The 24832-nt window shown below is 47.2% G+C and overlaps 2 protein-coding genes, 2 long non-coding RNA genes and 1 other non-coding gene across 5 annotated transcripts; 3 read left to right on the forward strand and 2 right to left on the reverse strand.

The window, feature by feature from the left end:
- Positions 1 to 365: 365 nt before the first annotated feature.
- Positions 366 to 12805, forward strand: UNC45B (unc-45 myosin chaperone B). Its single transcript, XM_049802552.1, has 20 exons — positions 366 to 443; positions 579 to 748; positions 1550 to 1586; positions 1924 to 2099; positions 2660 to 2749; positions 3257 to 3424; positions 4609 to 4777; positions 5067 to 5237; positions 6079 to 6250; positions 6596 to 6896; positions 7303 to 7397; positions 8065 to 8206; positions 8655 to 8795; positions 8990 to 9117; positions 9591 to 9657; positions 10030 to 10143; positions 10300 to 10415; positions 10765 to 10882; positions 10991 to 11146; positions 12059 to 12805. Exons 2-20 carry the CDS (start codon positions 587 to 589, stop codon positions 12323 to 12325), a joined length of 2790 nt encoding a protein of 929 aa, XP_049658509.1. The 5' UTR covers positions 366 to 443; positions 579 to 586; the 3' UTR covers positions 12326 to 12805.
- Positions 12806 to 17013: 4208 nt separating this feature from the next.
- On the reverse strand, positions 17014 to 17628 carry LOC126039631 (uncharacterized). Its single transcript, XR_007506376.1, has 2 exons — positions 17317 to 17628; positions 17014 to 17150 (listed from the first exon to the last, which is right to left on the reverse strand). It is a non-coding gene; the product is annotated as an uncharacterized LOC126039631 (long non-coding RNA).
- A 426-nt stretch (positions 17629 to 18054) lies between these two features.
- On the forward strand, positions 18055 to 20104 carry LOC126039876 (uncharacterized). Its single transcript, XR_007506423.1, has 3 exons — positions 18055 to 18234; positions 18686 to 18829; positions 19702 to 20104. It is a non-coding gene; the product is annotated as an uncharacterized LOC126039876 (long non-coding RNA).
- Positions 19041 to 19138, forward strand: LOC126040120 (Z30 small nucleolar RNA). Its single transcript, XR_007506540.1, has one exon. It is a non-coding gene; the product is annotated as a Z30 small nucleolar RNA (small nucleolar RNA).
- Positions 20105 to 21920: 1816 nt separating the features above from the next.
- PEX12 (peroxisomal biogenesis factor 12) lies at positions 21921 to 24826 on the reverse strand. Its single transcript, XM_049801952.1, has 3 exons — positions 24608 to 24826; positions 23711 to 24255; positions 21921 to 23153 (listed from the first exon to the last, which is right to left on the reverse strand). The coding sequence occupies exons 1-3, from the start codon at positions 24731 to 24733 to the stop codon at positions 22754 to 22756; spliced, it is 1071 nt and encodes a 356-aa protein (XP_049657909.1). The 5' UTR covers positions 24734 to 24826; the 3' UTR covers positions 21921 to 22753.
- Positions 24827 to 24832: the final 6 nt, after the last annotated feature.

The following is a 24832-nucleotide window of genomic DNA, read 5'->3' on the forward strand; positions in this document are numbered from 1 at the left end:
AGCTCTGCAGGTAGAGGGAAGCTGGGATTTGCCCCGGCGGGTGGGAGAGGATCCCCTCTTGCTGCAAAGAGGCGCTGCCCGCTTGTATGCAGGTGGCCCCCCCGAGCTGGACTGGCTGCCGGGGGCCCTGGCTTAAAGCCTTCCCCAGGCACTATATAGCACAGGGGGGGACGAGGAGGGGGACAGGCTGCGGTGACAGGTGACGCTGACAGGCAGCAGGAGCTGCCAGGTCCTGCCCAAACTCGGAGTGGGAGGCGAGCTCTTTCCTGAGCCGCACGGACCTTCCGTGGTGCTGGCGGACTTCTTTAATTCTTACTTTTTTTGTTTGTTTTTCTTTCTTTTATTAACTGACTCCTAAGGATCTACAGCCCTGGGAGAAACTTCTGAGAAGCCACAGCCTTGAGGAGCAATTTAGGTCTTCGCTTTTAAAACTCTTCAGTCTGGTAAGCTGCTTTTATTAATGTGTGTGTTAATTATACGCTGGTCTCGTGGTGAAACTCAGCTTGATGGAGTAGGCAGGCGACCCCGGTGACACAGGCAGTTGAAAATGGGACACAAATTGATGTTTTTCCTTAAAGCTCTCCAGATGGAGGATCCCATCCAGCTGAAAGAGGAGGGCAATAAATATTTTCAGGCCAATGACTACGAGAAAGCTGTTCAAAGCTACACTCAAGCCATAAAGCTCAACAAGGACAAGGCGCTGCAGGCAGTGCTGTACAGGAACAGGGCAGCGTGTTTCCTCAAAAAGGTGAGAAAAGCTCGCAGCTTGCCTGGGCAGTGCTTATGGGGAGGAGAGCAGGGAGGCAGCTAAGGGTGCTCGTCAGCTGCGGACTGTGTGGTTTATCTGTTCATTGAATAGGGTGTTTGCTAACTGGTCTGAAATTTTGTTCTGGGCTTGTCCTGGAGCTGTAAAGCTGCCTCCCTGCTTCAATCCTGATGGGGCTGAGCACACCGGTTCAACTCAGAGATGGTCCTACTTAATCATTTTGAAGTAAAAGCTTTTGGCAGCCAGCCTGCTCCATGCTTACGGGAGAGCTCTGTAAGCCATGGGTTGGGGTGCAGAGGTATTGCTCTCCCCGCCTGCTCTGGCACAAAAGAAGCAGACACAGATCTTTAGCAAAACAAAAAGTTATTAGCATCTGTACCATCATTGTCTCAGCTCCCTGCAGTCAGCTTGTAGCAACCTGCCGGGGGATTTTAGCAGATTGCTTGCGTGTTCCTGAATTTTCACTAACCCAGAAGTGAGACCAGCCCAGAACAAGCTGCAGATAGGCTGTTGTGAGTATCCTGTCTTCTTCCACTGTCCATGATCTGCGGCTGCATCAGCAAGAGCATATGTTGTCTCGCCTGCATCACAGACCTTTTCCTCTTCCCCCCCATCAGTGATGAAAAGGCACCTAAACCCCCATCTTCCCTTGTGTTGGCTGCTACTTGCTTCACTGGGGTGTCCTGTTAGTAAGTGGGAACAGAGAGGTCACAGCGTGCATCAGCAATGGGGACGTGCCCTGTTATTCCACTGCTAACCAATCTTTCCTTTCTGGTTTAACAGGAGGAATATGCCAAGGCAGCTTCGGATGCATCTAGAGGTAAGGAGGGGGGTGTTTTGGGAAAGGAGAGCTGCATTGCTGGGCATGCTCGCTCCAGCCTGCGCTCACATCTGGTTTTGGGTCACTGTGGTCTTATTCTTTGGTGTCCACTAACACCCAAGTGCCGAGGCCACAAGGGAATTAATGGAGAAGGTACGAAAGAAGATGCACCGATTTGGTGCATCTGCGTAATGGGTGCCACTCAGGTACCCATTCGTTCACAATGTTACTAACCATGTCTTAAGGAGCTGTAGTCACTGTAAAGCAAATCACAGTTTACACAGAGCATTTCCAAGAAGCAAACCCTGATGCCTGATGTTTTGGATCACTTTCCCAGCTATTGACATCAATGCTTCAGATATCAAAGCCTTGTACCGGCGCAGCCAAGCTCTAGAAAAATTGGGGAAATTGGACCAAGCATTCAAAGATGCTCAGAAATGTGCCACCATTGAACCCCGCAACAAAAACTTCCAGGAGACCCTGAGGCGACTGGGGGCCAACATACAGGACAAGGTAAATGCTGGGGGAGCAGTCCTGGGTTCACAGGTGGGGTATGGGAAGTCCTTGCTCTGGGTTACACTGATGGATTGTTGGTCATATTGGAAACTCGTAACAATGGAGAGGGATAAATAGGCTCCATTAACTGGAAGTTCATACTTGATGCATGTAAATCTGAGGATCATATTGAATGGTTAAATTAAGAAGTGTGGCAGCTCGCTCCTAAGGCTGGCCTGGTCCTGAATGTCTTGGTAAGGTCCTGGCAAGGAACTGGACCAGCTTTGGACTGGGTCTGGCAGCTGCCACGGTGACTTACCTTTATGGGGGTGCTGTGGAGAAGCCCTTGCATCACTAGGTACCATGAAGTCTCAGAAATGATGGTTTAAGGCTGGCTGTGCCTATGCCCACCAGTCTGAGGTGGGTAATTGACGCTGATCGCTGAGAAGTGATGCCTATTTTGTTATTCAGCTTAAATTGTCTGTGGTTTGAGGGGCTGTGGTGTCCCTGAAGTGACAGAAAATTGAGGAGCAATTTTCCTTTCCTTTTGACGTGCCATGCAATCTCTGTTGGCATAGCTACGCATTCAGTTCTCCACGGACTCGAGGGTACAGAAGATGTTTGAAATCCTGCTGGATGAGAACAGTGAGAAAGAAAAGCGAGAAAAGGTGAGAACTGTCCTGGACTTGACAGGACAAATTGCTGTTGTTTGATGTCAGAAGCCGCACCGAGGAGCGGAAGGCTGCGTTCCCTTCCCCACCTCCCCCAGACAGAGCAGAAGGTAAGGAGCTGGGAGATGAACTGCACTCAGAGGGACAACTGAGAGGGGAGATGCCCCGAAGAGGCATCACCCTTGTGCAGTGGGAAGGTGGACCGACCTCCCAAAATTCCAAAGGTGGGATCAGACTGGAATTCTGTTCAGGCCCATCTCTGCCACCTTCCCCATGTTTCCTTCCAAGCAGTGACCCGCTTTTCTTGGGCAGAGCAAAGCTGATCCCCAGATGGACCTGGAGAAACTGTCTGGTGGGGTCTGAACTGGTCTACTCCATCTGTCGGGAGATGGCCACCCCACAGCTCCCACTGGGGCAATCCCAGAGCTTCACAGAAGTGTTTTGGAGGCTGCTTTGTTAGCAGGCTGTGCCGCTTGACCCCTGGTTCTTCTGTCTCCCACCCAGGCTGCAAACAACCTCATCGTCCTGGGGCGGGAGGAAGCGGGTGCCGAGAGGATTTTCCAGAACAACGGGGTCAGCTTGCTGCTGCAGCTGATAGAAACCAAAAATGCTGACCTGATCCTGGCAGCTGTTAGGACGCTTTCGGGCATGTGCACAGGACATAAGGCTCGCGTAAGTAATGGGGTCCTTGAGACTTCTACGGCTATTGCCTTGCACCTGGGGGAATGGAAAATTGCAATAGTTCACGATGTTTGTGTGCAGTGGGGATTTCTTCTCTTCCTCCTGGTTCTTGCAGGAAAAAATGAAATCCTACAAATAAAATTTTAAATTCAAGGAGGGGGGGAGAATACAAATAATTATGCAAGTGGGGCTAACACAGACTATTGACTGTCCCTGTTACTGTGCTCCTCATCTACGGGGTCAAAGCTGTATGTGTTCCTTACAGTGCCTTCATGTGTGCTGGTGAAGTAAAATTGACACCGAGTTGTTGCCACAGAAGTGGTGAGCATGGCTGGGTCAAATCCACGTCCTTCACAACAGGTCTCAGAAAAGCAGCTAATAACAATTAATTTGGGGAAAGTTTTGTCCAAGGCTTAGATGAAGGAAAGCAGGAAGGATCTACGAGAAAGTTAAGGTTCCTGGGAAGGGTCCCAAGGCAAGTTGCTGGGGTCTCTGAGCCAGCTAATATCTGACTCTATACCAAGACAGTTTTTATAGTGTAAAACAGCTCATAAGAAGCCCTGTCTGTTACGTGGTTGGAAGCAGGACATGGATATGTGCAAAATGAATATGCGTGTCAGCGTAACGGTGCAAAGGAGTGAGGGGAACGAAGACATAACAAAAATAAAATCTACTGTATAAAAATCCAGTGCAATGGAGACCTATGTTCTTTTTCTGAAACATTAACGGCTGTCATATGCAAAACGGCTGTTCTGCAAAGCCCACTAGGTCAGTGTGTTTCTGAACGTGCCTCCCCTGCATTACTGAAGTGCCACCACGCACGGGGACAGGTTGTGTGATGACACTGGGTTTGCTCACAGCCAGGATGGGGTTTGTGCACTAAACAGGCTCTTTAACAGCCTTGCATGAAGGCCTCTTCCAAACCCAGCCACACTGTTCTCAACGTCCTTGTTGGAAATAGACTGTTACATTACTGGCAAATCTAGATTTTAGGAGTTGTCTTATTATAAATGAAAATAAGAGTGAAAAGCAAACTGTGCCTTGTACTGACTAGCGATTCACCCAGGAAAATACCAGGAGCGTATAAGCTGAGGCTGACCTTTCTAAATCATGCAGGAAGGAAAGGCTCGTACCCTTTGCTAACAGCTGCCTTGCTCTCTCCTTTCTGAGGCCAGGCTACAGCCATTCTCCATTACTTGGGCATCGACAACATCTGCATGTGGATGTCTGTAGACAATGAAGAAATCTCCCTGGCTGTCTGCAACCTCCTGCAGACCATCACTGACTGCTTGTTGGGCCAAGGGAAAGAGGAGCATCACGGGAAGGAGGAGGCTGTAGTGCTAGGTAATGGTGCATGACCTGGTGGTCCTTCAGTCTTGCTGGAGGAGAAGCGGGGTGAGCAGGGAGGGCTCTGCTCCTGGGATGTCCACCTTATTCCTTGTTCTCTGGTGAAGTGGGGTCTTTACCCTTCAGCTGTCCAGGATGACAAACTGCACGCAGCTCTTATTCTCATCGTGTTAACTTACGTACCTATGTTCCAGCTGCACAATGGCTTTCAATGGTTTTCACTGGGTTTATCTGCTTTTGAAGAGAATTTCTCGTAACTGGCTGCTACTGCCTTGGTTCTGTGTAGATACTAAAAAAGATTTGAGGATGATCACGATGCGTTTGCTGGATATGCTGGTCAGTAAGGACGTATCTGGGCAGGGACGAGACCGAGCTCTCAACCTCCTCAACAAGAATATACCGAGGAAGGACCTGAAGGACCATGACAACAGCAGGACCATCTTTGTCATCGACAATGGTGAGTCCTTCCTCTCCACCCTGTTCTGGCATGGGAGATGTGGAGCTGCGTATTCTTGCCTGAATACCTGTAGAAATGATCCTCTCTATGAAATAAATCCTCTCTGGCTTTTTTGTTGTTCATGCAAGCCTAGAGCAAAGTTAGACTTAGCAGGAAACAGTATTGAGATTAAGAGAAAAAAACTGTGTATGAGAACAAGAATTTTTCAGTTTCTAAAGGACGGACTTGACTTCTCTGGTTAGTTTATTCCAATGTATTTGCTAATGTTAGGAGTATTTGGGTTGGATAAATGGTCTAGCTTAGGATGAGATGAGCACCCGCTGCACTTGCTGGATCCTTAAACTGGTCATATCTAAGACTGGAAGGGGGTGAGGAATTTGTGTGGCATGTGTTTTTATACTAATTCCAATGCATGTGTATGTTACCATTTTGGTGGAAGTTTTTTAATAACACTTTAGCAAAAGGAGGGTTAAGACATCCAGAATCACTTGAAAGTCAATGACTTTTCCTCAGTCGAAGCCTCCAGCCTTGGAGGTCAGTAGGTTTAATACCTCCTGATAAAAATAAGTGATCCAGCCAGGGACCAAACGCGGTTTTGCTTATCTTACCCAAGAGCTGGATAAAAGCCTGATGCTGCAAACCTGTAATCTCACAAGTAGAAGCTCCTCCCCAGTAAATATCCGAGTGTCGTCTTTGTTTAAGGCTTATGTGATTAGGCTGCAAAATGATGGAAAACCATCCAAGCCAGCTACTTCACTGCAAGAAACCAACAAATAGTATCTTGAGTTTTTTTGTACAGTCCCTCTCCCCTCTAACAGCCATATCCCTCCATTGTTTCCAGGCTTAAAAAAGATACTGAAAGTAGCGGGCCAGATTCCTGAGATGCCTGACTGTCTGCCGCTGACAGAGAACACCCAGCTGACTGCCTCCGTCCTCCTAAATAAACTCTATGATGACCTGCGCTGTGACCCAGAGCGTGACAACTACCGGGTGATCTGTGAGGAGTACATCAAGTGAGTCAGGGCTGGCTTACTGGGGCTGAGCTGGCCCAGAGGCATGGGAGCAGGAGGGCTTAAGGATGAGATGAGGCACTTGCAGTCCACTTAGATGCCAAATTGAGGCCCTGGGAGACAGGGATTTGCTTGAGATTCAGCTGGGATCCTCAGATCCTGGATCACAGCCTTTGCATGAATTTGGGCTCAGCTGTGTCCCAAATATATATATATATATACACACACATATACATATTTCAGCAGTGGAGCTTGGCCCTCAATCTGAGGGAGGACGTTCGCTGCCCAAGGGAATGAGAACTGTAAGCAACTACTGTTCCACACGCTGACTCCCTCTATCCCATGCAGGAGCAAAATTGACCCACAGGACATGGATAAGACACTCCATGCCATCCAGATGGTGTCTGGAGTTCTGCAAGGGCCCTTTGACTTGGGCAACAAGCTGCTTGGCATGAAGGGAGTCATGGAGATGATGGTTGCCCTGTGTGGGTCTGAGAGGGAGATTGACCAGCTGGTGGCTGTGGAAGCCCTCATCCATGCCTCCACTAAGCTGAGCCGGGCCACCTTCATCATTTCCAACGGGGTGACGCTCCTGAAGGAGATCTACAAGAAGACCAAGAATGAGAAGATCAAAATCCGAGCCCTGGTGGTAAGGATGGCAGGCCCTGCCTCTATCGCCTGCCACACTCACCAGCTTAACCCTGAACTTGGGACAAGGGGGAGGTCCTGGGAACATGTTGGGTTCAGTCACCTCAACTGGGGAACGGTTTATGGTGCTTCCCCCTACAAGAAAGGGGGAGATGGCAGACCAGGACAGCACGTGGGAACTTTGAAGGCAAAACTGGTTCGTTTCGTCTTCTATTAAAGACATCCAATAAAAGCACAAAACCTTACTTTGCTCTGCTACAAGTTGAATGACCTACTGGGTATTGGAATGCTTCCTCTTTGTTAGACCTGACTTTAAACTTTAGATATGGGATTAGGCTGTTTTGGGGCAGCAATGCTAGAGGATTAATGAACCTTTCTCACTGGTGTACCTTCTTCATTCTCCTCAGGGTCTCTGCAAGCTGGGCTCAGCAGGAGGTACAGATTATGGACTGCGGCAGTTTGCTGAGGGGTCCACTGAGAAGTTAGCCAAGCAGTGCCGAAAGTGAGTGATTTCACCTTTTTCTTCTGTTGTTTCATACTTTGCAAAATACAATATACCCCTTTCCTCAGAGATCCTGCCTGCACATTGCCTTCATTTACTGTTGCTGCCTAACAGCTGACAGTGCCCCCAGAGGCATTGCACTGGAACCTGGAGTTCTGTGCCTCAAGCAACCATATATTCCTCCCGCCTCAAGAACCAGATAAGCCTTCTCCCTCCCTCGCTTCCCCTGTGAGACACCAGACGTGGTGCCAGAATGGTACAGCTTAATCAAGTGGTATCTAGAATATGCACAAGTACCTTTTGAAGGTGAATTTACCACGTGAACTAGTCAAGGAGGTGGGATGGATTTAGGAAGTGACAGAATGGGTGATCGTTGCTGCTGGCACTGGATAGCAGGGCATCATGTGTTTCATGTGATGGTGAAGGCAAAGCAGTGCTGAGCAGCTGTCCTGGTCTGTCCCTGCAGCATTTAGATCTCTTAAGTTGGGCCATGGGAGGAAGGTCGTGTCTCGAGGGAAGCACCCACAGTCTTCAGTTGCTGCAGCAAAACCCAAGTACATTTTTGGGCCTCAAACCATCTCAACAGCTATTTTTTTTTCCTTCCTCTTCTCCCAGAGAAATTAGTCCTGGCTCCCGAGAGAGAAACGTGGATGTTTTTCTTTTCCAGATGGTTGTGCAACACTAGCATTGATGCCCGGACCAGGAAGTGGGCTGTGGAAGGGCTGGCGTATCTAACCTTTGATGCAGATGTGAAAGATGACTTTGTTGAAGATGACCTAGCCCTGCAAGCTATGTTTGAATTAGCCAAGGTCTATCTCCTTACCTTGTTCCCTCATTCCTCTGGTAGCATCAAGTTCTCCCAGCTCTCCAGCCCAATGCTATCTCCCCAGGCAGGAGGAGCTGTGACCCCAACCCCTCACCTCTACTTTATCAAAACTTCAGTTTTGCCTGTGCCACAGAGATACCTCAAGGCTGTTATCATCCTGCTCTTCTCCCAAGGCTGAGGAAGGCTGTTTTTACCTTTACTGTCAGCAACTGCATGAAAACCAAAGGCATCAAGGTGTTGACAGCATCTGATGATGTCAAACAGCCTGTTGACCATAAAAACTTTTGGTTTTCCCTGCCCTGGGCTATAAAGCTGGGGATAAGGCTAAGAACACTTCAGCTAGTGCAAACCACCACAATGGCAGTCCTAAGGGACCTGTTTCCTTGCTGTGTCCTCCTCACCCTCACATAAGCTTTTATTTTTGCATGCAGACAAGCGACAAGACTATCTTGTACTCTGTGGCTTCTGTGCTGGTGAACTGTACCAACAGCTACGATACCAAGGAGCTGGTCCCAGAGCTGGTGCAGCTGGCAAAATTCTCCAAGCAGCATGTGCCTGAGGAGCATCCAAAGGTAGGTTGTCTATAGCTGGGGACCTGGGAGGAGATGCTTGGATCTCAAAGCTTTCTTTGGTGTATCCATTGGCACAGACCTCAGGTCTCCTGTCTCTGAGGCTGAAATTGCTTTGCTCTCCAACCAGGTTTGGCTGTAGTCAGCGGGATGGCAACTACTAAGGGGCTAATCCCTTTCCAATGTCTCCCCCTCAGGACAAGAAGGATTTCGTGGTGAAGCGGGTGAAGCGGTTGCTGAAAGCCGGCGTCGTCTCTGCCTTGGCCTGCATGGTGAAGGCGGACAGTGCCATACTGACAGACCAGAGCAAGGAGCTCATCGCCAGGTGCCTTCATTGCTGTCGTGGGAGCCAGGATTGCTGGCCAGCCCATGTGCCACCGAGATGGGTACCTGGGCTGGCTCCTTGCTTTGTGGGATGGTGCATTCTGCCTATGGGGGAGGGATGAAAGGGAGATGGAGAAAAGGTTTAAATCCAAAGTTTTTCTTAAGCAATGTCACAAAAATCCATGTTCTGACCTTGAAGCTGGCTTACAGGGCTGCCTTCCTAGGATACATTTTGAATTTCTAGTCCTCTGTACTGGTTTTGGCTGGAATAGAGTTCATCTTACAGGCCTGGACATGTCTTTCTATGCCATTTGTTGCTCCTTCCTAGAGTGCTGTGGGCGCTGGGTTAAACATCTGGAATTTACCTGGTGGATCTGGCACCCCTGCAAAACTGTAGCCCCCTTTCATGAGGGACGTGGGTTATTATTGCCTTCCCGTGTGGCTGTTTCACTAAGTGATGCTGTGCTTCTGCAGGGTGTTTCTTGCCTTGTGTGAAGACCCCAAGGACCGTGGGACTATTGTCGCTCAAGGTGGTGGAAAGGTGATTACTTTTCTGTTTGCAGCCCAACCTGGTGTGCAGTTAATGTCTGCTGGGAGCCTGTGATATGTCTACAGTGAGGGAAGGTGACAGAAAAGCATGAGCTGTCTTGGTGGCCCCTGGGGCCCAGACTGACACTCCAGTCCTATCTCTGCAAGCCTCCAAAGAAGCAATCTTCTTTAAACAACTGTCTGTGAGCTACAAGCTCTGGTGTGGTGCCTATTTCGGAGCAAAGCAAGACGTTGCTGTGGGCTACAGTCCAGACTCATTTCTTTAACAGACACATCTTTAGGATATTTTAAAGTTATTTTGGTATATTAAGGCAAGCCTGTAAATCTTCTCACAAGCATTGAATGGTTTCCTCTGTGTCACTAGGCCCTGATACCTCTGGCTGTGGAAGGCACAGAAGTTGGCAAGATAAAGGCTTCTCACGCTCTGGCGAAAATTGCTGCGATCTCCAATCCAGACATGGCATTCCCGGGAGAGAGGGTAAGCTTAAAAAAAAAAAAAAAAAAAAACCAAACAAAAAAAACCCACAAAAAAACCCCCAACAACAACAACAAAAACCCCTTTTAATTCCTCTAGCAAATGAAAATCACCGAGATCTGAGAGCTGGAAAAGCAGTGACATGCCTTCTCTTCTTAGGTGTATGAGGTGGTGAGGCCCCTTGTCAGCCTGCTGAACACTGAGAGGGATGGCCTCCAGAATTACGAGGCTCTGTTAGGTCTCACTAACTTTTCAGGAAGAAGTGATAAACTTAGGTGAGTTTAACTGCTTTTTGACCTTCTTTCTTCCCCAGGAGTGAATGTGAATTTCAGTTCAATGCTTTTCTTGTAGGACTATGAACACTGGTCAGGTTGAGCTACCTTTGGCAGAGCTGCAAAGGTCTCAGACCTGAAAGATTAATAAAATAGCTGGGAAAACGAGAGAGGCACATTTTCCTCAGAAAGAGGAAAGACATGAACCTAATCTGCATAGGGAATGAACCACACATCATGAGCTCCAGGACACTGATTTGTTTCAAGGCTTTTCCCTGTCTGCAGTTAATATTTTTTAAGTTGGTTACTGCTTGTCCCATGATGTATTTTATTTGACTGCTCTTCAACACAGGATGAAGATAGTCAAAGAGAGGGCCCTGCCAGATATTGAAAACTATATGTTTGAGAATCATGACCAACTTCGACAGGCAGCCACGGAGTGCATGTGCAATCTGGTGGTCAACAAGGAGGTAACTCACTGGGCATCTTAAACCTGACTGTGTGCACCAGTTGGTGAGCCCCTGTGATGAGGCATTCCTACTTGTGTTATCTCTGGATATCACGAGGAATTTTTTTAGGTGCAAGAGCGTTTTGTGGCTGATGGAAATGACCGGCTGAAGTTGGTGGTGTTACTGTGTGGTGAGGATGATGAGAAAGTCCAGGTTGCGGCAGCCGGAGCCCTGGCCATGCTTACAGCAGCACAAAAGAAACTCTGCTCTAAGATGACTGAAGTGGTAAGACCGTAAGTCTGGTTATTGGCAGTGTAGACATACCCTTGAAGGGGCCTGGCTCACTCATGAAAATGCCTCTCCAAAGGAAGAGGTAGTCTACCAGTTTGATATTGAGGAACTTGGTGAAGTTGAGACCTAGGTGTGCATGCTTCTAGTTCATCCCTGCACAAAGTAAACCAGCCTGCCTTATACTAGACTTCATCTCGGAGCTGGAACACTTCTATATAGCCATTCCTCAAGCTAAGTCCTGGATGCTAACTGTCAAGCAAGGTTAGGAATGCAGAATATTATTCTATAGGCCCTCAAAGCTTTTGATACATAACCTGAAATCCAAACCTTGTTTCACTCAGAAGTGAGAAAAGCTTGATAGACCACCTGTTGAGCTTTACAGATCCCAAACCATCTCCATTTCCTGCACAGATCTGTAGGTCCTGAGAACTCAGACCCTGCACAGCTGAGTATCTGTGAAGAGCTGAGGTTGAGAACTCATAAACCCTGTTGTGTTGCACACATGCTGGTGTTGGACACTGGGGCTTGTTAGAATAAAAATGATTAATTAAGCCAAAGGAGGGGCTCGGGAAGATCAGTGGAGGGAGTGGCTGGTCTGCTGCTGGTCATCTCAGCTGTGTTAATACTCTGATCAGATTCTTTGCACAGAGATCATGCCGCAGCCTAAACCTGAAATGTGTTTCATATGGTGCTAGTGTCATGAAAGTTTCTGACTTTAGCATAACAAAAAACAGGTTCAAAAGTTTGGAGTCAGGTTTCCTTAGTTAAAGAATCAACTGTACCTGACATGAGTACTGAAGAGGGGAGTCCCTGTGCTTCCTTCTGCTGAGACATGCCTTGCCAAACTTGCATTCTTGGTTGAGGTATTCTTCCAATCAATAATAATGATCTCTCTCTCCCTTGAAGACCACCCAGTGGCTTGAAATCCTGCAGAGGCTCTGCTTGCATGATAACATGGAAGTACAGCATCGAGGGCTGGTCATCGCTTTCAACTTAATCAGTGCTGACAAAGAGCTAGCGAAGAAGCTGGTGGAGTCAGAGCTCCTAGAGATTCTGACATACATCGGCAAGCAAGAAGATGACCCCAAGAAGCAGCACATCATTAATGTAGCACGTGATTGCCTCACAAGGTGCATGGATTATGGTCTGATCAAACCTCTATCTCGGGCATGAAGAGATGAAAAGCGCCAAAAAGGGCTGAATGTGGGGAAAAATGCTACTGAGAAATGTGGAAAACCGAGAGCTGTGAGGAAAATCTAGCACTATTTTCAAGGCATGGAATAGTTTGGGGACAACTGTGGAGGATCAGAAACTGTATGAGGAAAAGGGGGACATTTGCCTGGGAAATTTGGAAAGCATCCATTTGAGTAATTCCCAGAAGGTATAAATCCTTTCTTTGCCCCTGTTCAGCTGATAACGATGAAAGCTTCAAGGCCTAGCTGTAAAAGAGGTGGTTATGTTGGAAATGTGGCAGAGTGCTGTTGGAAGGAAACTCAACCGAGCTGAAATCTGTCCTGCATCCATCTACAGCTCCTGGTACTTCTGGAATTCCTTGCAATGGTGAAACAGGGAGGGTTAAATGCCTTCTATTCTGTAGTCAGAAAATAGGTTGGGTTTTAGCTGTATGCTTTTTTGTTCATTTATGGTAACTTTTAAACAGCCTTAAGTCGTGTGCCACAGTGTGAGGATGGTGGATGAACTCTTAATAAATTAACTACTTTGTTCCATGTGGAATTCCTGTTCTGCTTTTATAAAGCAAATGGAGAATCTAAGGCAACTCCAACTTGCAGCCTTGCATCACATCCAGGAAGCTTGAGTAATTGTGGCACAGGCTGAATTTTTACCACTTGTGAAATATCCAATCCTGCTCAAAACATGTGAAGTTGCCATAAAAGGATGTACGAGGAGGTGGCACTAATGGGTTAAGCTGAGGTTCACACCGGGACACAGTGTTTGGCTCAACAGGGGATGTTGAAAATATCTAATTTATGGAAGAAGTAGAATGAGAAGCAAACACAGCAGTTGGTCATCACATTAAACTTTATTATATAAATGTTTGCATTCACATGGTAGGTGTGGCATGATTAAGTGTTGAGGTTTGGTGGTTATGAAAGGAACTGGAGACAGTCTTTCCTTGTATGTTGATTAAGGAGAAAAGATGGAAAGTGCCTCTAGATTCCTGAAGCTAGAAAAGCAAGAAATTTTAAGCTAACAGGTTTGACAACCTAATGGCAAATTTGTCTGGAGGCTGATTCCAGCTGTGTACAATGTCTTCTTGTTGTAACCATATTCAGTTAAATCACTGGTGCTTTATAATCACACTAGGAGGATATTGGACTGTTCTTCCAAACCAAATGAATCACAGGTCATTCTGTGATGGAAAACAATATGGTTTGTTTTTAACCAGCCTTCAGTTTTGGATACCCAGTTTTAGGAATTTTGGATCTGTCTTTCAAAAGTATTTAGCACCTAACTCTATACAGAGAGTTTTATCTAACCAGCATGTCTGAAACCAAGACAAAAAATGCTATTGGTATCTAAGGGCGGTTATACAAAGCTTTCCTTCCTCCACTAAAGCTCCTCTTTGGAGCAACTGGGTTCTTGTAACCCATACTGACTGTTGCTGAAATTGACTGGGGAAACTACTTCTGTAAGAGCCATTTGTTTGTATTTCTTAGCTAAAACATGGACAGAAGGCCCCATTTTTACTTTCCTAGATATCTGAATAGAGGCTGTGTTTTAAAAACAACGGCTTCTAACACTGGATGCGTATGCTGTTTGGTAACTTGTGAGCTGAGTATGGGAGTGAGCTGGTAAAAGCCAGAAAGTCTTCCAGTTTCCTGTATGGCATAGTGGCTTTCACTTGGCAATGCACCTGCATGCAGTCAAAGGCTGAGCATCAGGTTTTGCAAGTCCTTGAAAGGAGCCTTCAGGGAATGATGTAATTCTACTGACATTCAAAGTATCTCTTTTCTCTGCATTATTGAAACTTTACATTTGATTTAAAACAGACTGTAGAGGCTTCTCAAGAATGTCTGTGCTTTTAGAGAGGACCAGCCATTAGAAAGGAAATCCTTCTACTTCAGATATAGAGTAAAAAAAATTTCAAACATACATAACCATTGACCTACTGGGGGCCTGGCTCTGCAGAATAACCTTTCCAAATATTGATTAGGAATTTTTAGGGTAGTGTGCTTTACAATCACTTCCATATTTTCTTTTACATAGTTATAAATACTGATAGTATTACAAACCACTTTGGTTAGTGACTTGACAGGATCATGCCATGCTGCTTCTGGAAGACCAGTTGAGAAGGAGCGACTTGTCTGTAAGCAGTCCAAGAAAATCCAGAAAAAGCCAGGCTCAGGGAGATGTTGTGATGAAGTTAGAGTCAAGGCTTTGTTATGGCAATCACCTTCCCTATCTCAGAAATTCTGTGTTCCATAAATTATGTGCTTCACATCATTAAAGCTTGCCTTCTAAAAGGCTACTCTTGTCACAGCTTGGCAAATGTTTTTCTGCCTACAGAAGAGATACAAATAGATTAAAAACAATCTCTGCATTGCAATACTTGATCAGAACAAAGTGAACACCCATGATATTGAAGTCATATTTATTAGTAGATGCTCAGGATTTCAGCAAAAGGATTTGAGCGTTACTCAAAACACATCCCAACTACATACTTTAAACACTGCAGTGGTGGTGGACCAAATAGCATAGTTATGGTTTAACCCCAGCTGCCAACTGGGCAGCAAAAGCTGCGCATGCAAGCAAAGCAAAACAAGGAATTCATTCACCGCTTCCCATCAGCAGGCAGGTGTTCAGCCATCTCCAGGAAAGCAGGACTCCATTACGCGTAATGGTGACTTGGGAGGACAAAATACCGTCACTCTGAACATCCCCCCTTCCTCCTCCTTCTGCAGCTTTATATGCTGAGCATGATGTCATATGGTCCGGAATATGGGTCAGTCAGGGTCAGCTGTCCTGGCTGTGTCCCCTCCCAACCTCTTGTGCACCCCCAGCCTCCTCGCTGGTGGGGTGGGGTGAGAAGCAGCAAAGGCCTTACTGAGATCTCACCTGTGACAGGAGCACAGCTTATTTCCAGTAGCATAGATTTGCCTTCTGTGTGGCCAAATATTAAGCCAGAGGGCTGCAGGGGACAAAATCTCCAACGAGCATATCCTTCAGCTCTGATACAGGAGACAAGTTTCCTGCCTTGTCTGCCTCTCCTCTGAGTTAGCTCTGCTGAGGAATGTAGCTCTGCTTCTCGCAGCTTTGAGTTATGGTAAAACTAAAGCAGCAAGGACGTTAGTGTGTGCTAATTTTTGCTACAAGCTGGAAGAATTTTCCCATCCAGTTCCACGAGTGTGTCTCTAGCTTGCTGCAACAGGACAGCCTGGCTGACTGCTGAGATCTCAGACTCCCTCAGTGTGACAGAAGAAAAGGACTTGCCTCATCTCTCCTTCTTAGCTCTGGGCTAAAACATCAATATTTGAAATATCAATTTTAAATATTTAAGGATTTAAGTCCCAGAATGATGTGCAGTAGAAATGGGGTACAAAGCATCCAGAGCGTGTTGCCTGTTTTTGTCTCTGCCCCCTCCCTCTATTAAAATCTAGAAGAAATGAAAAGTACTTTGTTGCTGGTTTCACTTCTCTGCCGGTTTTGTTTTCTTCTCCTCTGCGTTTCCTGTGACAAAGTACTAGCGTCCACAGACTTCACGGGATCTTTCTAGCTCTATCTGAAGTTCAAAACCAGTTTTTGCTGGGAGCTCAGCCTTCCAGAGCTACTACTTCCCTCCTGCTGGCACTCTTCTAGTGGCCAAGGCGTATCAGAGGAGACAATTGAAAAAGATAGTTTAGAAGAAATCCCCCAACTTACAGCATTTACATATGTCATTGCTTGTTCAGTCTGAAAAGTTGGTGTTCCATTAAACCTCCAGACCTGCAAAGTCAGAGATACAGTTCTGGAAACTGGGAAGCAGGATAGCAAGCTAGAAAGTCCCATTCAGAAGATACGGTCTGAGTATTTTCATTTGCAACATGAAATTCAATTTTCTTACTTTTTTGTACTGACAAAGCATGCTAAAGCTAATAATTTTATACTGAAATCATGATCATATACAACTTTCAGCTGAAATAACTAAAGTCATGGATTAAAACTGTCTCATAACTTTTCCCCATGAAAGTGATCCATGCAGGGGGGCACTTTGGAGCACCCTCAGTGTCGCCTCCCTCCGTGGGACAGAGTTCTGGCAAAGGCACTGAGATTGGGGAAATAGTGAGGACCAAGAACAGGGAAAGTTGTGGGCTTGACTGCAAAGCCTTGAGAAGCCTCGCACAGCAGTGGCCGAGTGTGCCCATGGTATCTGCTCAACTAAGTTGTGTAGTTTTTTGAGGGGAGGTGAGAGAAAATGAAATAGTGTGGAAAAAGAGCAAGCTAGTGCTAGACTGCCGAAACTTGCCTGCAGGACAGGAAGGAAACAGGAATGCATTCTGTGGGCAGGATTACACCTTCATGAACAACATAAAAATGCTTTTTAGCTTTTGATTCCATACGGTGTAAAAGAGAGTCCCACGGTCAACCCCCTTGGCAGGAGCTGGTGTTATACCCCCCCTTCCTTGCCTTGCCCCTTGCGTTCTCCTTTCTCTTCCTCTCCCTTCAGACTGCATTCTGGTGTCCCAGGCTCCTCTTCATTCATTACAAAGCACAGTTTTTTCCAGTTGAATTTTTCATGGTGCCCACCATGCTTAAGTGAAGACTTCCCTACCTTCCTTGCAGATTCTCCTCTGAGGGCTGCAGAGTCAGAATGAAACCCACAGCTGCATGGGCGAGTTAAAAAGCTTTTATTTCTTGAACTCTGAGTCTTCCTACATACTTACTACCTCACTGGGCTGTCTTTGCCTCTCAGATTGGATCCTCCTCTTGATCCCGCACAGAAAGGTCCCCAGCAGGGTCAGAAACCCCCTCCCCAGGAAAACCAGGTGAAACACATCTCCTGAAAAAGGAATGCATGTTACACAGGAATTTCTTGCAAACTGCTGCCCATCAAGAGGAACTGAGTTACTGCTTTAGAAGAACAGGATGAAGTTACCCATCCAGCCTTAAACAAGCAGGCATTTTAACTTATATATTGAATTATGACACTTTCCCTTCCAAAGCACCTTCTGTTCAATTGTTGTAATATTTTTATTTCTCCCACTTTTTTTTGTTTTGTTTTATTTCTTCCCTCTTTTTTTTTTTTTTCTCAGTTGTTTTCACGGTGACACCACACTCGCCACGCAGCCCCTTTGCCGTGGAGCCGCTGCTTCACGATATGAGCCGGTCCCTCAGGACCGGACGGCGCTTGAGGCAGTGACTTATCACCGCCTTCTGCCTCGGCTCAGCAAGTCTTGTCGCTGAGGAAACAGAAGAGAGAAACCAAAGCGGCGGCCGCCAGAAGGGAAAGGCCGCGCACCTCCGGGGCCGGGCCTTCCCGTCCCCTCAGGCCTCCTCAGGGCGGGAAACGCTCGCACCGCCCCCAGCCCCGCTAACGCGCCTTTCTATTGGCGCTCACCCGGGCTCGCCGGCGGGGCCGCGCGGCGCTATTGGCTGTTGGCTGCCGGGTGGGTGGGACAAAGGCGGGCAGCACCGCCTGGGCGTGGCTGGGCCTGCGTGAGCGGTGTGGGTTGAGGGCGGCTGCGGGGGGATATGGCGGCTGGGGGTGCAGGGGCGGAGGGGCTGGGGGGACCAGGGTAGGGCAGCTGAGGGCTCGGGGTGTGTGGGGACGGGGCCAGAGAGGCTGAGGAGGTGTGGAAGGGGCTGATGGGGGGGGCGAACCCGATGGAGGTAGGGCATCTGGGGCTGAAGGGGGGGGGGGGGGAATGAACGGGACAGGGGTAGAAATCTGGGGGCTGGGGGAATGCAGGGGGCTGAGCGGGGCGGGGGGGGACAGGGGCAGTGGAACTGGGGACTGAAGAGCTCCGAGGGGCATGGGGGGAGAGTGCAGGGAAGCAGATGGGAATGGATGGCATGAGGGAAGGGTTAGACCAAAATAGGCCTCTGGACCCTTGGGGAGCCGCTGACTTCAGCAACGTTTATAGGTATGACAGGTTTTTTCCTCTTGTTTTGCCTGGTACTGGCTCTCCTTGACCTTGGAATCCCAGCTCGTGACCTGTCTTCCCTAGCTCCTACTCAGTTCTATCGAGCACGTCACCCTCCTCCCTTCCCTTCCCTTGCTTGTCTGCTAAATGTGCTTTGTCCCCTTATCTGTAACAGTAGGAGGTGATAAGTAGGATAAAACAAACCCTTAATTCATGGATGAGCATAAAACTTAAACCAGCTTATTTTATCTGTTGCATGCTTGCAGATCAGCCAAAGCTTTAATTAATGCCTGTTTGGAGTCTCTTGTGCCTTATGGGGTGGCATTGTGTATAGGTGTGTCAGGAGGAAAAAGAGGGGTTTTGCTGGCTTAGGTAGTGGTGTTTGGGGAGGGGAAATGGAGAGTTTTTTTTCTTGTGTAAGTCGACCAACATGGCTTTGTCATGCACGCAGCTGAACACAGAAGCTCTGGGTGGAGAGACTACATCCATACTGATGGTGTGAAGTACCACCTCCTCGGTGCTGCAAGGTAGAAATAGCAACTCGGGGCTTAGTTTTTCAGTCTTGTAACAGCCACTCCTGTCTCATCTCCCAAGGGTCAGTGTTAACTTACTGCAAACTCTGTCCTGTAGAAAGCCATGTGATCCTGAAAAGAATTAACCCAGAACCCAAGTTAATCTGTGTTTGTTGGGGGTGGGGAGGTGTCTGTTTGTTTGGTTTTTCCTCCAGGAAAAAAAACCCCTACCTTCTATGTTCTAGTTCCTTACCTGGGAGCAGGCTTCTTATTGAGTGGAAATAAATTCACCCAAAGCAATGATGAGCGAAGTATACTCTGAACTGGTATTGCTGAGACTTTGTGTCTTTGCTCTGACCAGGGCATGATCATGTAATCTTCTCTCTGAGCTTATTTAGGCTAAGCTCATCTAGAGTAAACAGCTTTGCTGCTTCTTGAAACTTTTTGATGCACCCTAAAAAATACTGAAAAAATATTAAGAATTTTTAGCAATTTCTTTTACCAGCAGAAAAAACCAAAACCTTGATTTGAAAAGCGAGTAGTGCAAATACTTGTTTGGATTTGTGTATCTTGCTGCAACGCTGGGTTTAGTACTGAGCTTGCAGTGAGAAGGATTTTTTGTTTTTTCTCCTATGTGTGACATGGCTTACAAAACTCCAGATACTCTGCCACTGTATCTCCGCCATTTGTAAATGCAATGCAGACTCTGTAAAACGGAGTTTGAGCTGTCTGTCCTGTAGGCACCTCATTAGAAGCTGGTTGAGCTGTACTCTCATCTAGTGATTGCCAGCATGGCAGCAGGAGTATTTTTGGGAGCGAGTTGCCGTGTCGGGCCTGACTCTGGTGCTCTGCTCTGGATGAAGTGCAGCCCTTTTTTGGGGAGCAGAGGGGAAATCAAACAAGTACAGGAAGAGATATGGAGCTATTCTCTAATCTAGTTTTTATTCTCTTCCAGGTCTTGGTGACTGCTTGATGTTCATTTCTCCCTGTGAAGGAAGCTTCTATGGGGAGTATGTACCTAGGAGTATAGTTACAGTGGTTTTCTCTTAACAGGAGAAGCCATATGGTTTCTGTTAAGGAAATAGGGAAAGCAACTCAGTTGCTAATGCACTGATTTTTTAAGAGCGTCCAGATGAATGTGAATGTGGCTTAGGTTCACTAAACGTTTTTTAAAAGACTTGCAAAGTCAGGTTCTGACGGTAGTGTATTGGGTAACTCCAGTGCTGCTGTTAATGTTATTGTATTAAGCAACAGAACAAAGCATCCTGAATGCATATATGCTACATGACTGTATAGAAGTCACAAATTAGTATGTAAGTCCAAAGGTTGGTTTAATAAAGTTGGTGTTCCCTGAAAAATGTTTTCTTGTCTATCTTTAGACCATCATGACTTTAATAACTCTATTAACAGTTAAAAAGCAGATAAACAGGAATGTTTGTATAACCCAGATCAGTAGCTTTGTTTTAGAGCAATAAGCCAGATAAATGGGTATGTGTTTGGCTACTAAGGACAGGAGTGTTAGAAGAAGCAGTCAAATCCAAGTTGGTATTCTGTAGCCATCTGCAGGAACACTAATCTGCCAGGTAACTGCTGAGCCATTGTGGGCTTAGTGCCTGTTAGTCAGCTAGGCATTAAAGAGCAATTTAACATTCAGAAGAGTAATTACAGCTGTTCAGAACTGTGAGACTTAGATATGGGTGATTCTGTGCAGGTTTCAGAGTTGCTGTGGAGTTGGCCAAATCCAAGTTTGGCAGGGACACGGTGTTGTGCAGCGTGGTGTGGCGGGAGGTGGAGTGTAAGGCAGCCACGGTGGGCATCTGGCGGCCATTCTGGGGAGAAGAAGAGAGATTAACCTGAAGAGAAGGAGGTGTAGAGACCCTGGCGCAGTGTGTGTGCAGGCAACTTGGTTCTACTGTTCAGCAGTTAGTGAATCCTGGATTAGAGAGGATGGTGCAGAACTTGCCCAAGAACTCTGCAATGCTGGCGGGTGAGTTGGCATCGGTCAGTCTTCTGTCCCAGGTCTGCCCAGCTTCTCACTGAGCAACAGACGGATAATTTGGAAAGTATAGAAAGGATAAAAGGAAAAGAAACCTATCCTGACACTGAATTGTCAGTCAGATCCTTCAGCTCTTATTTGAATGAGTGGTTGCACTAGAGTCAACACCATCAGGCCCATGTTTGTCTGATCAGACAGGTTACTGCAAGACCGTACCGCAGCAGTGGAGCATCTTGGATGCTGGCTTTTCATGGAGATGATCTCTGTATGAAACAAAACCTAGGTAGCAAGTGGTGTGAGTTAATATCCAGCCCAAAGCCAGCTATGTTAAAAGTGATTTGAAATCTCAGAAAATCTCACACCTTGATGTGATCTCTTTTCCAGTAAGATGTGTGTGCTCTTACTGGCTTTCTAAAGGAAGGGAACTGTCTATGGATCCTGTAACTACTGGAGAAAGGAGGCAGTTTTTATTATTATTCCATAGTGGCACAGGTAGAAGGGTCTAGAAGTTGTATGGCAATAATAAGACAAGCATTGGAGACAAATCTCATTTGTTATAGTAAGTGTTTTCCAGAGAATCTTTGGGAGGATGCAAATTGCTGTATTTTTCCACTTTATTTGATAGCCTTGCTATCTTGCTTCCAGGTGAGGGAGGATATTAGAGATTTTTATCTTCTGAAGCAGAGCTAAAGTAGGGGGAAAATGAGATGACCAGTTCAGTGGATTAAATGTTCAAACACATCTCTTAATCTGGAAAGACCATGTACTTTGCGCAGCAAACTTTGCTCTTCGTATTCTAAAAGCAATGTCACTGTGATTTCTGGAGTAGCTAACTGCTGCTCCCTAGAGCTGAGTCGGGAGAAAAAAACCTTCCATCGTGAAAAAGCAGGTGACAAGCAAGAACCAGCTATAATGTCATACACATTTTCTTTTCTCCTCTGTTCAGTGAAAGGATGCTTTCCTGTGATATGAATGTGCTACATGGTTGGGACTGGAATAATTTCAATGTAATACTTAAATCAGACAGACATTAAAGATTCTCAGCCTACAAAACACTAATCTTACATCCATTATCATCATCTGCAAAGATGAAAGGAGCTTTAGTCTAGTGTCCCTTATGTAAATAGAGCCCCTAGAGGAGCAAACTTTGTTTTTCCAATAACCAGAAAAGAATTAAGTAAGGTTCTCAATCAAGAAAGAATTTTGCTTTATAAAAGCAGATAATAACAGATGCAAAGACTTATTTAACAAAAAACAACTCTCATCATTTGGCACAGTTGCTGCTTTAATCTGGTTTGTCATTTTTCTCCCTTGTGCAGAAAGCATAATGTCCTTCTTGTATCCTTGTTTGTACACATCACCTCTTGTTCCTTTAAAGAGTCCAAAGTCTTAATTTAGAACTGTTGATGGGAATTAGGGCTGTGATGTTCTCAATTCAAAGGTTGATAGCCTGAAAACACAGGGAGACTCTTAAGAGGAGCATGATCAGAGGAGAGGTTTAAGCCTGTCTCTACCTCTTTGACAAGCACTAGTGCCAGAGCTCACCCAGGGCAGCAGGAGCGCCTGGGAAGCTGCTAAGGGAGGAATAACTCGCCTAGAGAATTTTCCCTACCGCTTTAACTTGCTGGCTCATGCCCTCGAGCAGGACTTTTAGCAGTGATGCTCTCTGAGCCTCACATCTGCATTCTTCTTATCCAAATCAATGTTTCTTCCCTTTCGGTTGGTCTTTGAAGGCATTTCTGTGCTGGCTGACAGGATTGTGGCTGTCCGATCCCTCTGAAACTGTCACAGGATGTTTAAACAGCTAATAAACAAAGGGGAGAGCCTTACCAGAATACGCAAAGGCAGCAAAATGCTGATGTACCAAAGTTCAAAGGAGCTTTAGAGATCACTGATGAGTTGTAGTGGTTGAAAGTCTTCTATGGGACATAAGAAGGGGCAAATTTAGGCTCGCTGCTACCCAGCCGCTAGCCTCAGAGATGTGTCTCTCTGACAGCACGAGGCAGGCCTTTCAGCTCTCAGGAGAGTACAGTTTGACAAGGTGCTGCAGCTCGGTGGCGTAGCCTGTGATTGGGCAGCGCTGGTGAGTCTTCACGTAATTGTACACACAGCGGTAGCAAAACACAAAGCCGGACGTGGACAGGGCCGTGGCATTGACGCGAATTTTGCGGCACAGAGGGCACACGGTCTTCAGTTTGGGTAAGAGAGCTGAGCCGGCCCCGTGGTCGAGGTGCATGGGGGGTGGAGGAGTTGGGAGTGCTGTCAGAGATTTGATCGTCTCTTGGTTTTCTGAGGAGTACCACCAGTCCAGGAACTGGAGGAAGAACACGCTGATGGACAGCCCGGTGGACAGGGAGAAGGCAATGCCAGCCAACGCTTTCCTCACTGCTGACTGCACTTGTGTTTTAATGCTGTAAAAGAGAGCGAAGACAGGGAGAAATGATAACTACTGCACATTTGTCCATCTGCAAACCACGGCAAAAAGGACTTGGGCAGTAAGTCACCGCTTTATACAGGTTCTTAATGCTAAGGAAGTTGGTCAACATATGCCATGTTTGTAACGAGGCATCTGCTAGGAAGTTTCTCTCAGATTCTTTGTATTTTAAGAAAGCTTCAAGTCCTTTTTTGTTCAGAAGTCTAAATTGAAGAGTTTGGATTGAGGGGACCTGGACCACAGAGTGTTTCACTGATGGATCGTTGTTTTACAGGCCGTTAAGTGTGGCCATGACTAGCTGCTGCTCAGAAAAATCAGAAAGCTAAGTTTCAGTCCTTTTAGCAATATTGTCCCTGCTACTTGTTTCCTTATTTACACTAACGATATACCCTTTTGGAGCATGTTTTGCCAGAGGTAGACTTCATCTTGAAGAATTTCTGGAGAACAAGACAGTTTTACTTGCAGCATCACCTCTAAATTAACACACCCCCAGAACCCCCTAGAGAGCAGCAGCTAAGCCGTGTTCTGACATACCTGTGTGTTTGACTTGTGGTGGCTCCAGCCAATTTCTTCTCCAGGGCCTGCATATCCTCTGCAGTTAGTCTGACGAGGCGAACACCAGCCAGCCGCAGCATGGGTGAATGATGCTGAGCTTTCCCAAGGATATAGCACAGTTGCTGGATGAGAAACCAGCCCTCCCAGGTCATGTTTACAAAGGGGTAGGCAGCTAGAAAGGCTCTGTAAAAGCGCTTCCAGGATGATGACGGAGGGTGGATGGAGTACTCATCCTCTTCCCTCAGGCTGGACACCAGTTTCTCTAGCTTTCCTTTCAGGTAAGGAACAAGAACCAGCAAGAGGAGAGACTTCCAGTGCTGCCTCTTTGGCAGGCCAGCAGTGGCCAGAGGCCGCTGTCTGTGATCTCCTATTGGTATCCTCTTTAAGCTATAGAAGTTTTCAGAAAAGGAGGCACTGCACCTGGTCAGATAGTGCTGCTGGAGCAGCAAATCCAGAAGGACGTAGATCTCATCAAACCAGTGCCAGAGGAAGCCGTATCGGCCAGGATTAGATTCAACAAGCACCTATGGAAAGGGACACAAAGCGGAAGGAACTGAAAGCAGAGTAATGTGCTAAATGACAGCAGCTATAAATTATGCCTCCAGTTCATAAAGCGAGCTGGGTGGGTCAAAACTGTTACGCTGGCTTGTGAGCGTGGCCAGAGGTAAACCCTGGCGATGAACGGCTCAGCACAGAGCACAGGGTCCCTCTCTGCAGCAGTTTCCCCACAGAATATTCACCCCCAAGACACTGTTCACCTCAGTGCCCTGCTCCCCCGCAGCGCGGTGCCCCCCAAGGCCTTGCGGGGAGGAGGCCGCCTCCCGCCCCTCTCCTCTCCTCCCCTCACCCCAGGCCTGCGGCCTGCCTCGCCCTTACCTTGACCAGGTGCTGCAGGGCGGGTTTCACGGCGGCCATCAGGCTGTCCTGAGCCACCGCCTCGAAGATGGAGGGCCGGTCGTCGCCGGCCGAGGGGGCCGTGAGGTGGGCGCCCAGCTCCGCCATGGCGCCGGCTGCGCCCCGCCCCGCCGCCAGGGGGCGCCCCCGCCCCGCAGGGCACCCGCCTAGGCGCAGCGGAGCACCGCCCACCCCCCTCCTCTTCCG

Source organism: Accipiter gentilis, chromosome 6 (assembly GCF_929443795.1).
Source record: "Accipiter gentilis chromosome 6, bAccGen1.1, whole genome shotgun sequence".
NCBI lineage: Eukaryota > Metazoa > Chordata > Aves > Accipitriformes > Accipitridae > Astur > Astur gentilis.

Coding starts and splice junctions, on each gene's coding strand:
- PEX12 (XM_049801952.1), bottom strand. CDS start 24,733: ATGGCGGAGCTGGGCGCCCACCTCACGGCCCCCTCGGCCGGCGACGAC. Junction 24,256..24,607: donor CCCTGCAGCACCTGGTCAAG/GTAAGGGCGAGG, acceptor CCCTTTCCATAG/GTGCTTGTTGAATCTAATCC. Junction 23,154..23,710: donor ACCACAAGTCAAACACACAG/GTATGTCAGAAC, acceptor TCTCTTTTACAG/CATTAAAACACAAGTGCAGT.
- UNC45B (XM_049802552.1), top strand. CDS start 587: ATGGAGGATCCCATCCAGCTGAAAGAGGAGGGCAATAAATATTTTCAG. Junction 2,750..3,256: donor AGAAAGAAAAGCGAGAAAAG/GTGAGAACTGTC, acceptor TCTCCCACCCAG/GCTGCAAACAACCTCATCGT. Junction 10,416..10,764: donor GGAAGAAGTGATAAACTTAG/GTGAGTTTAACT, acceptor TCTTCAACACAG/GATGAAGATAGTCAAAGAGA.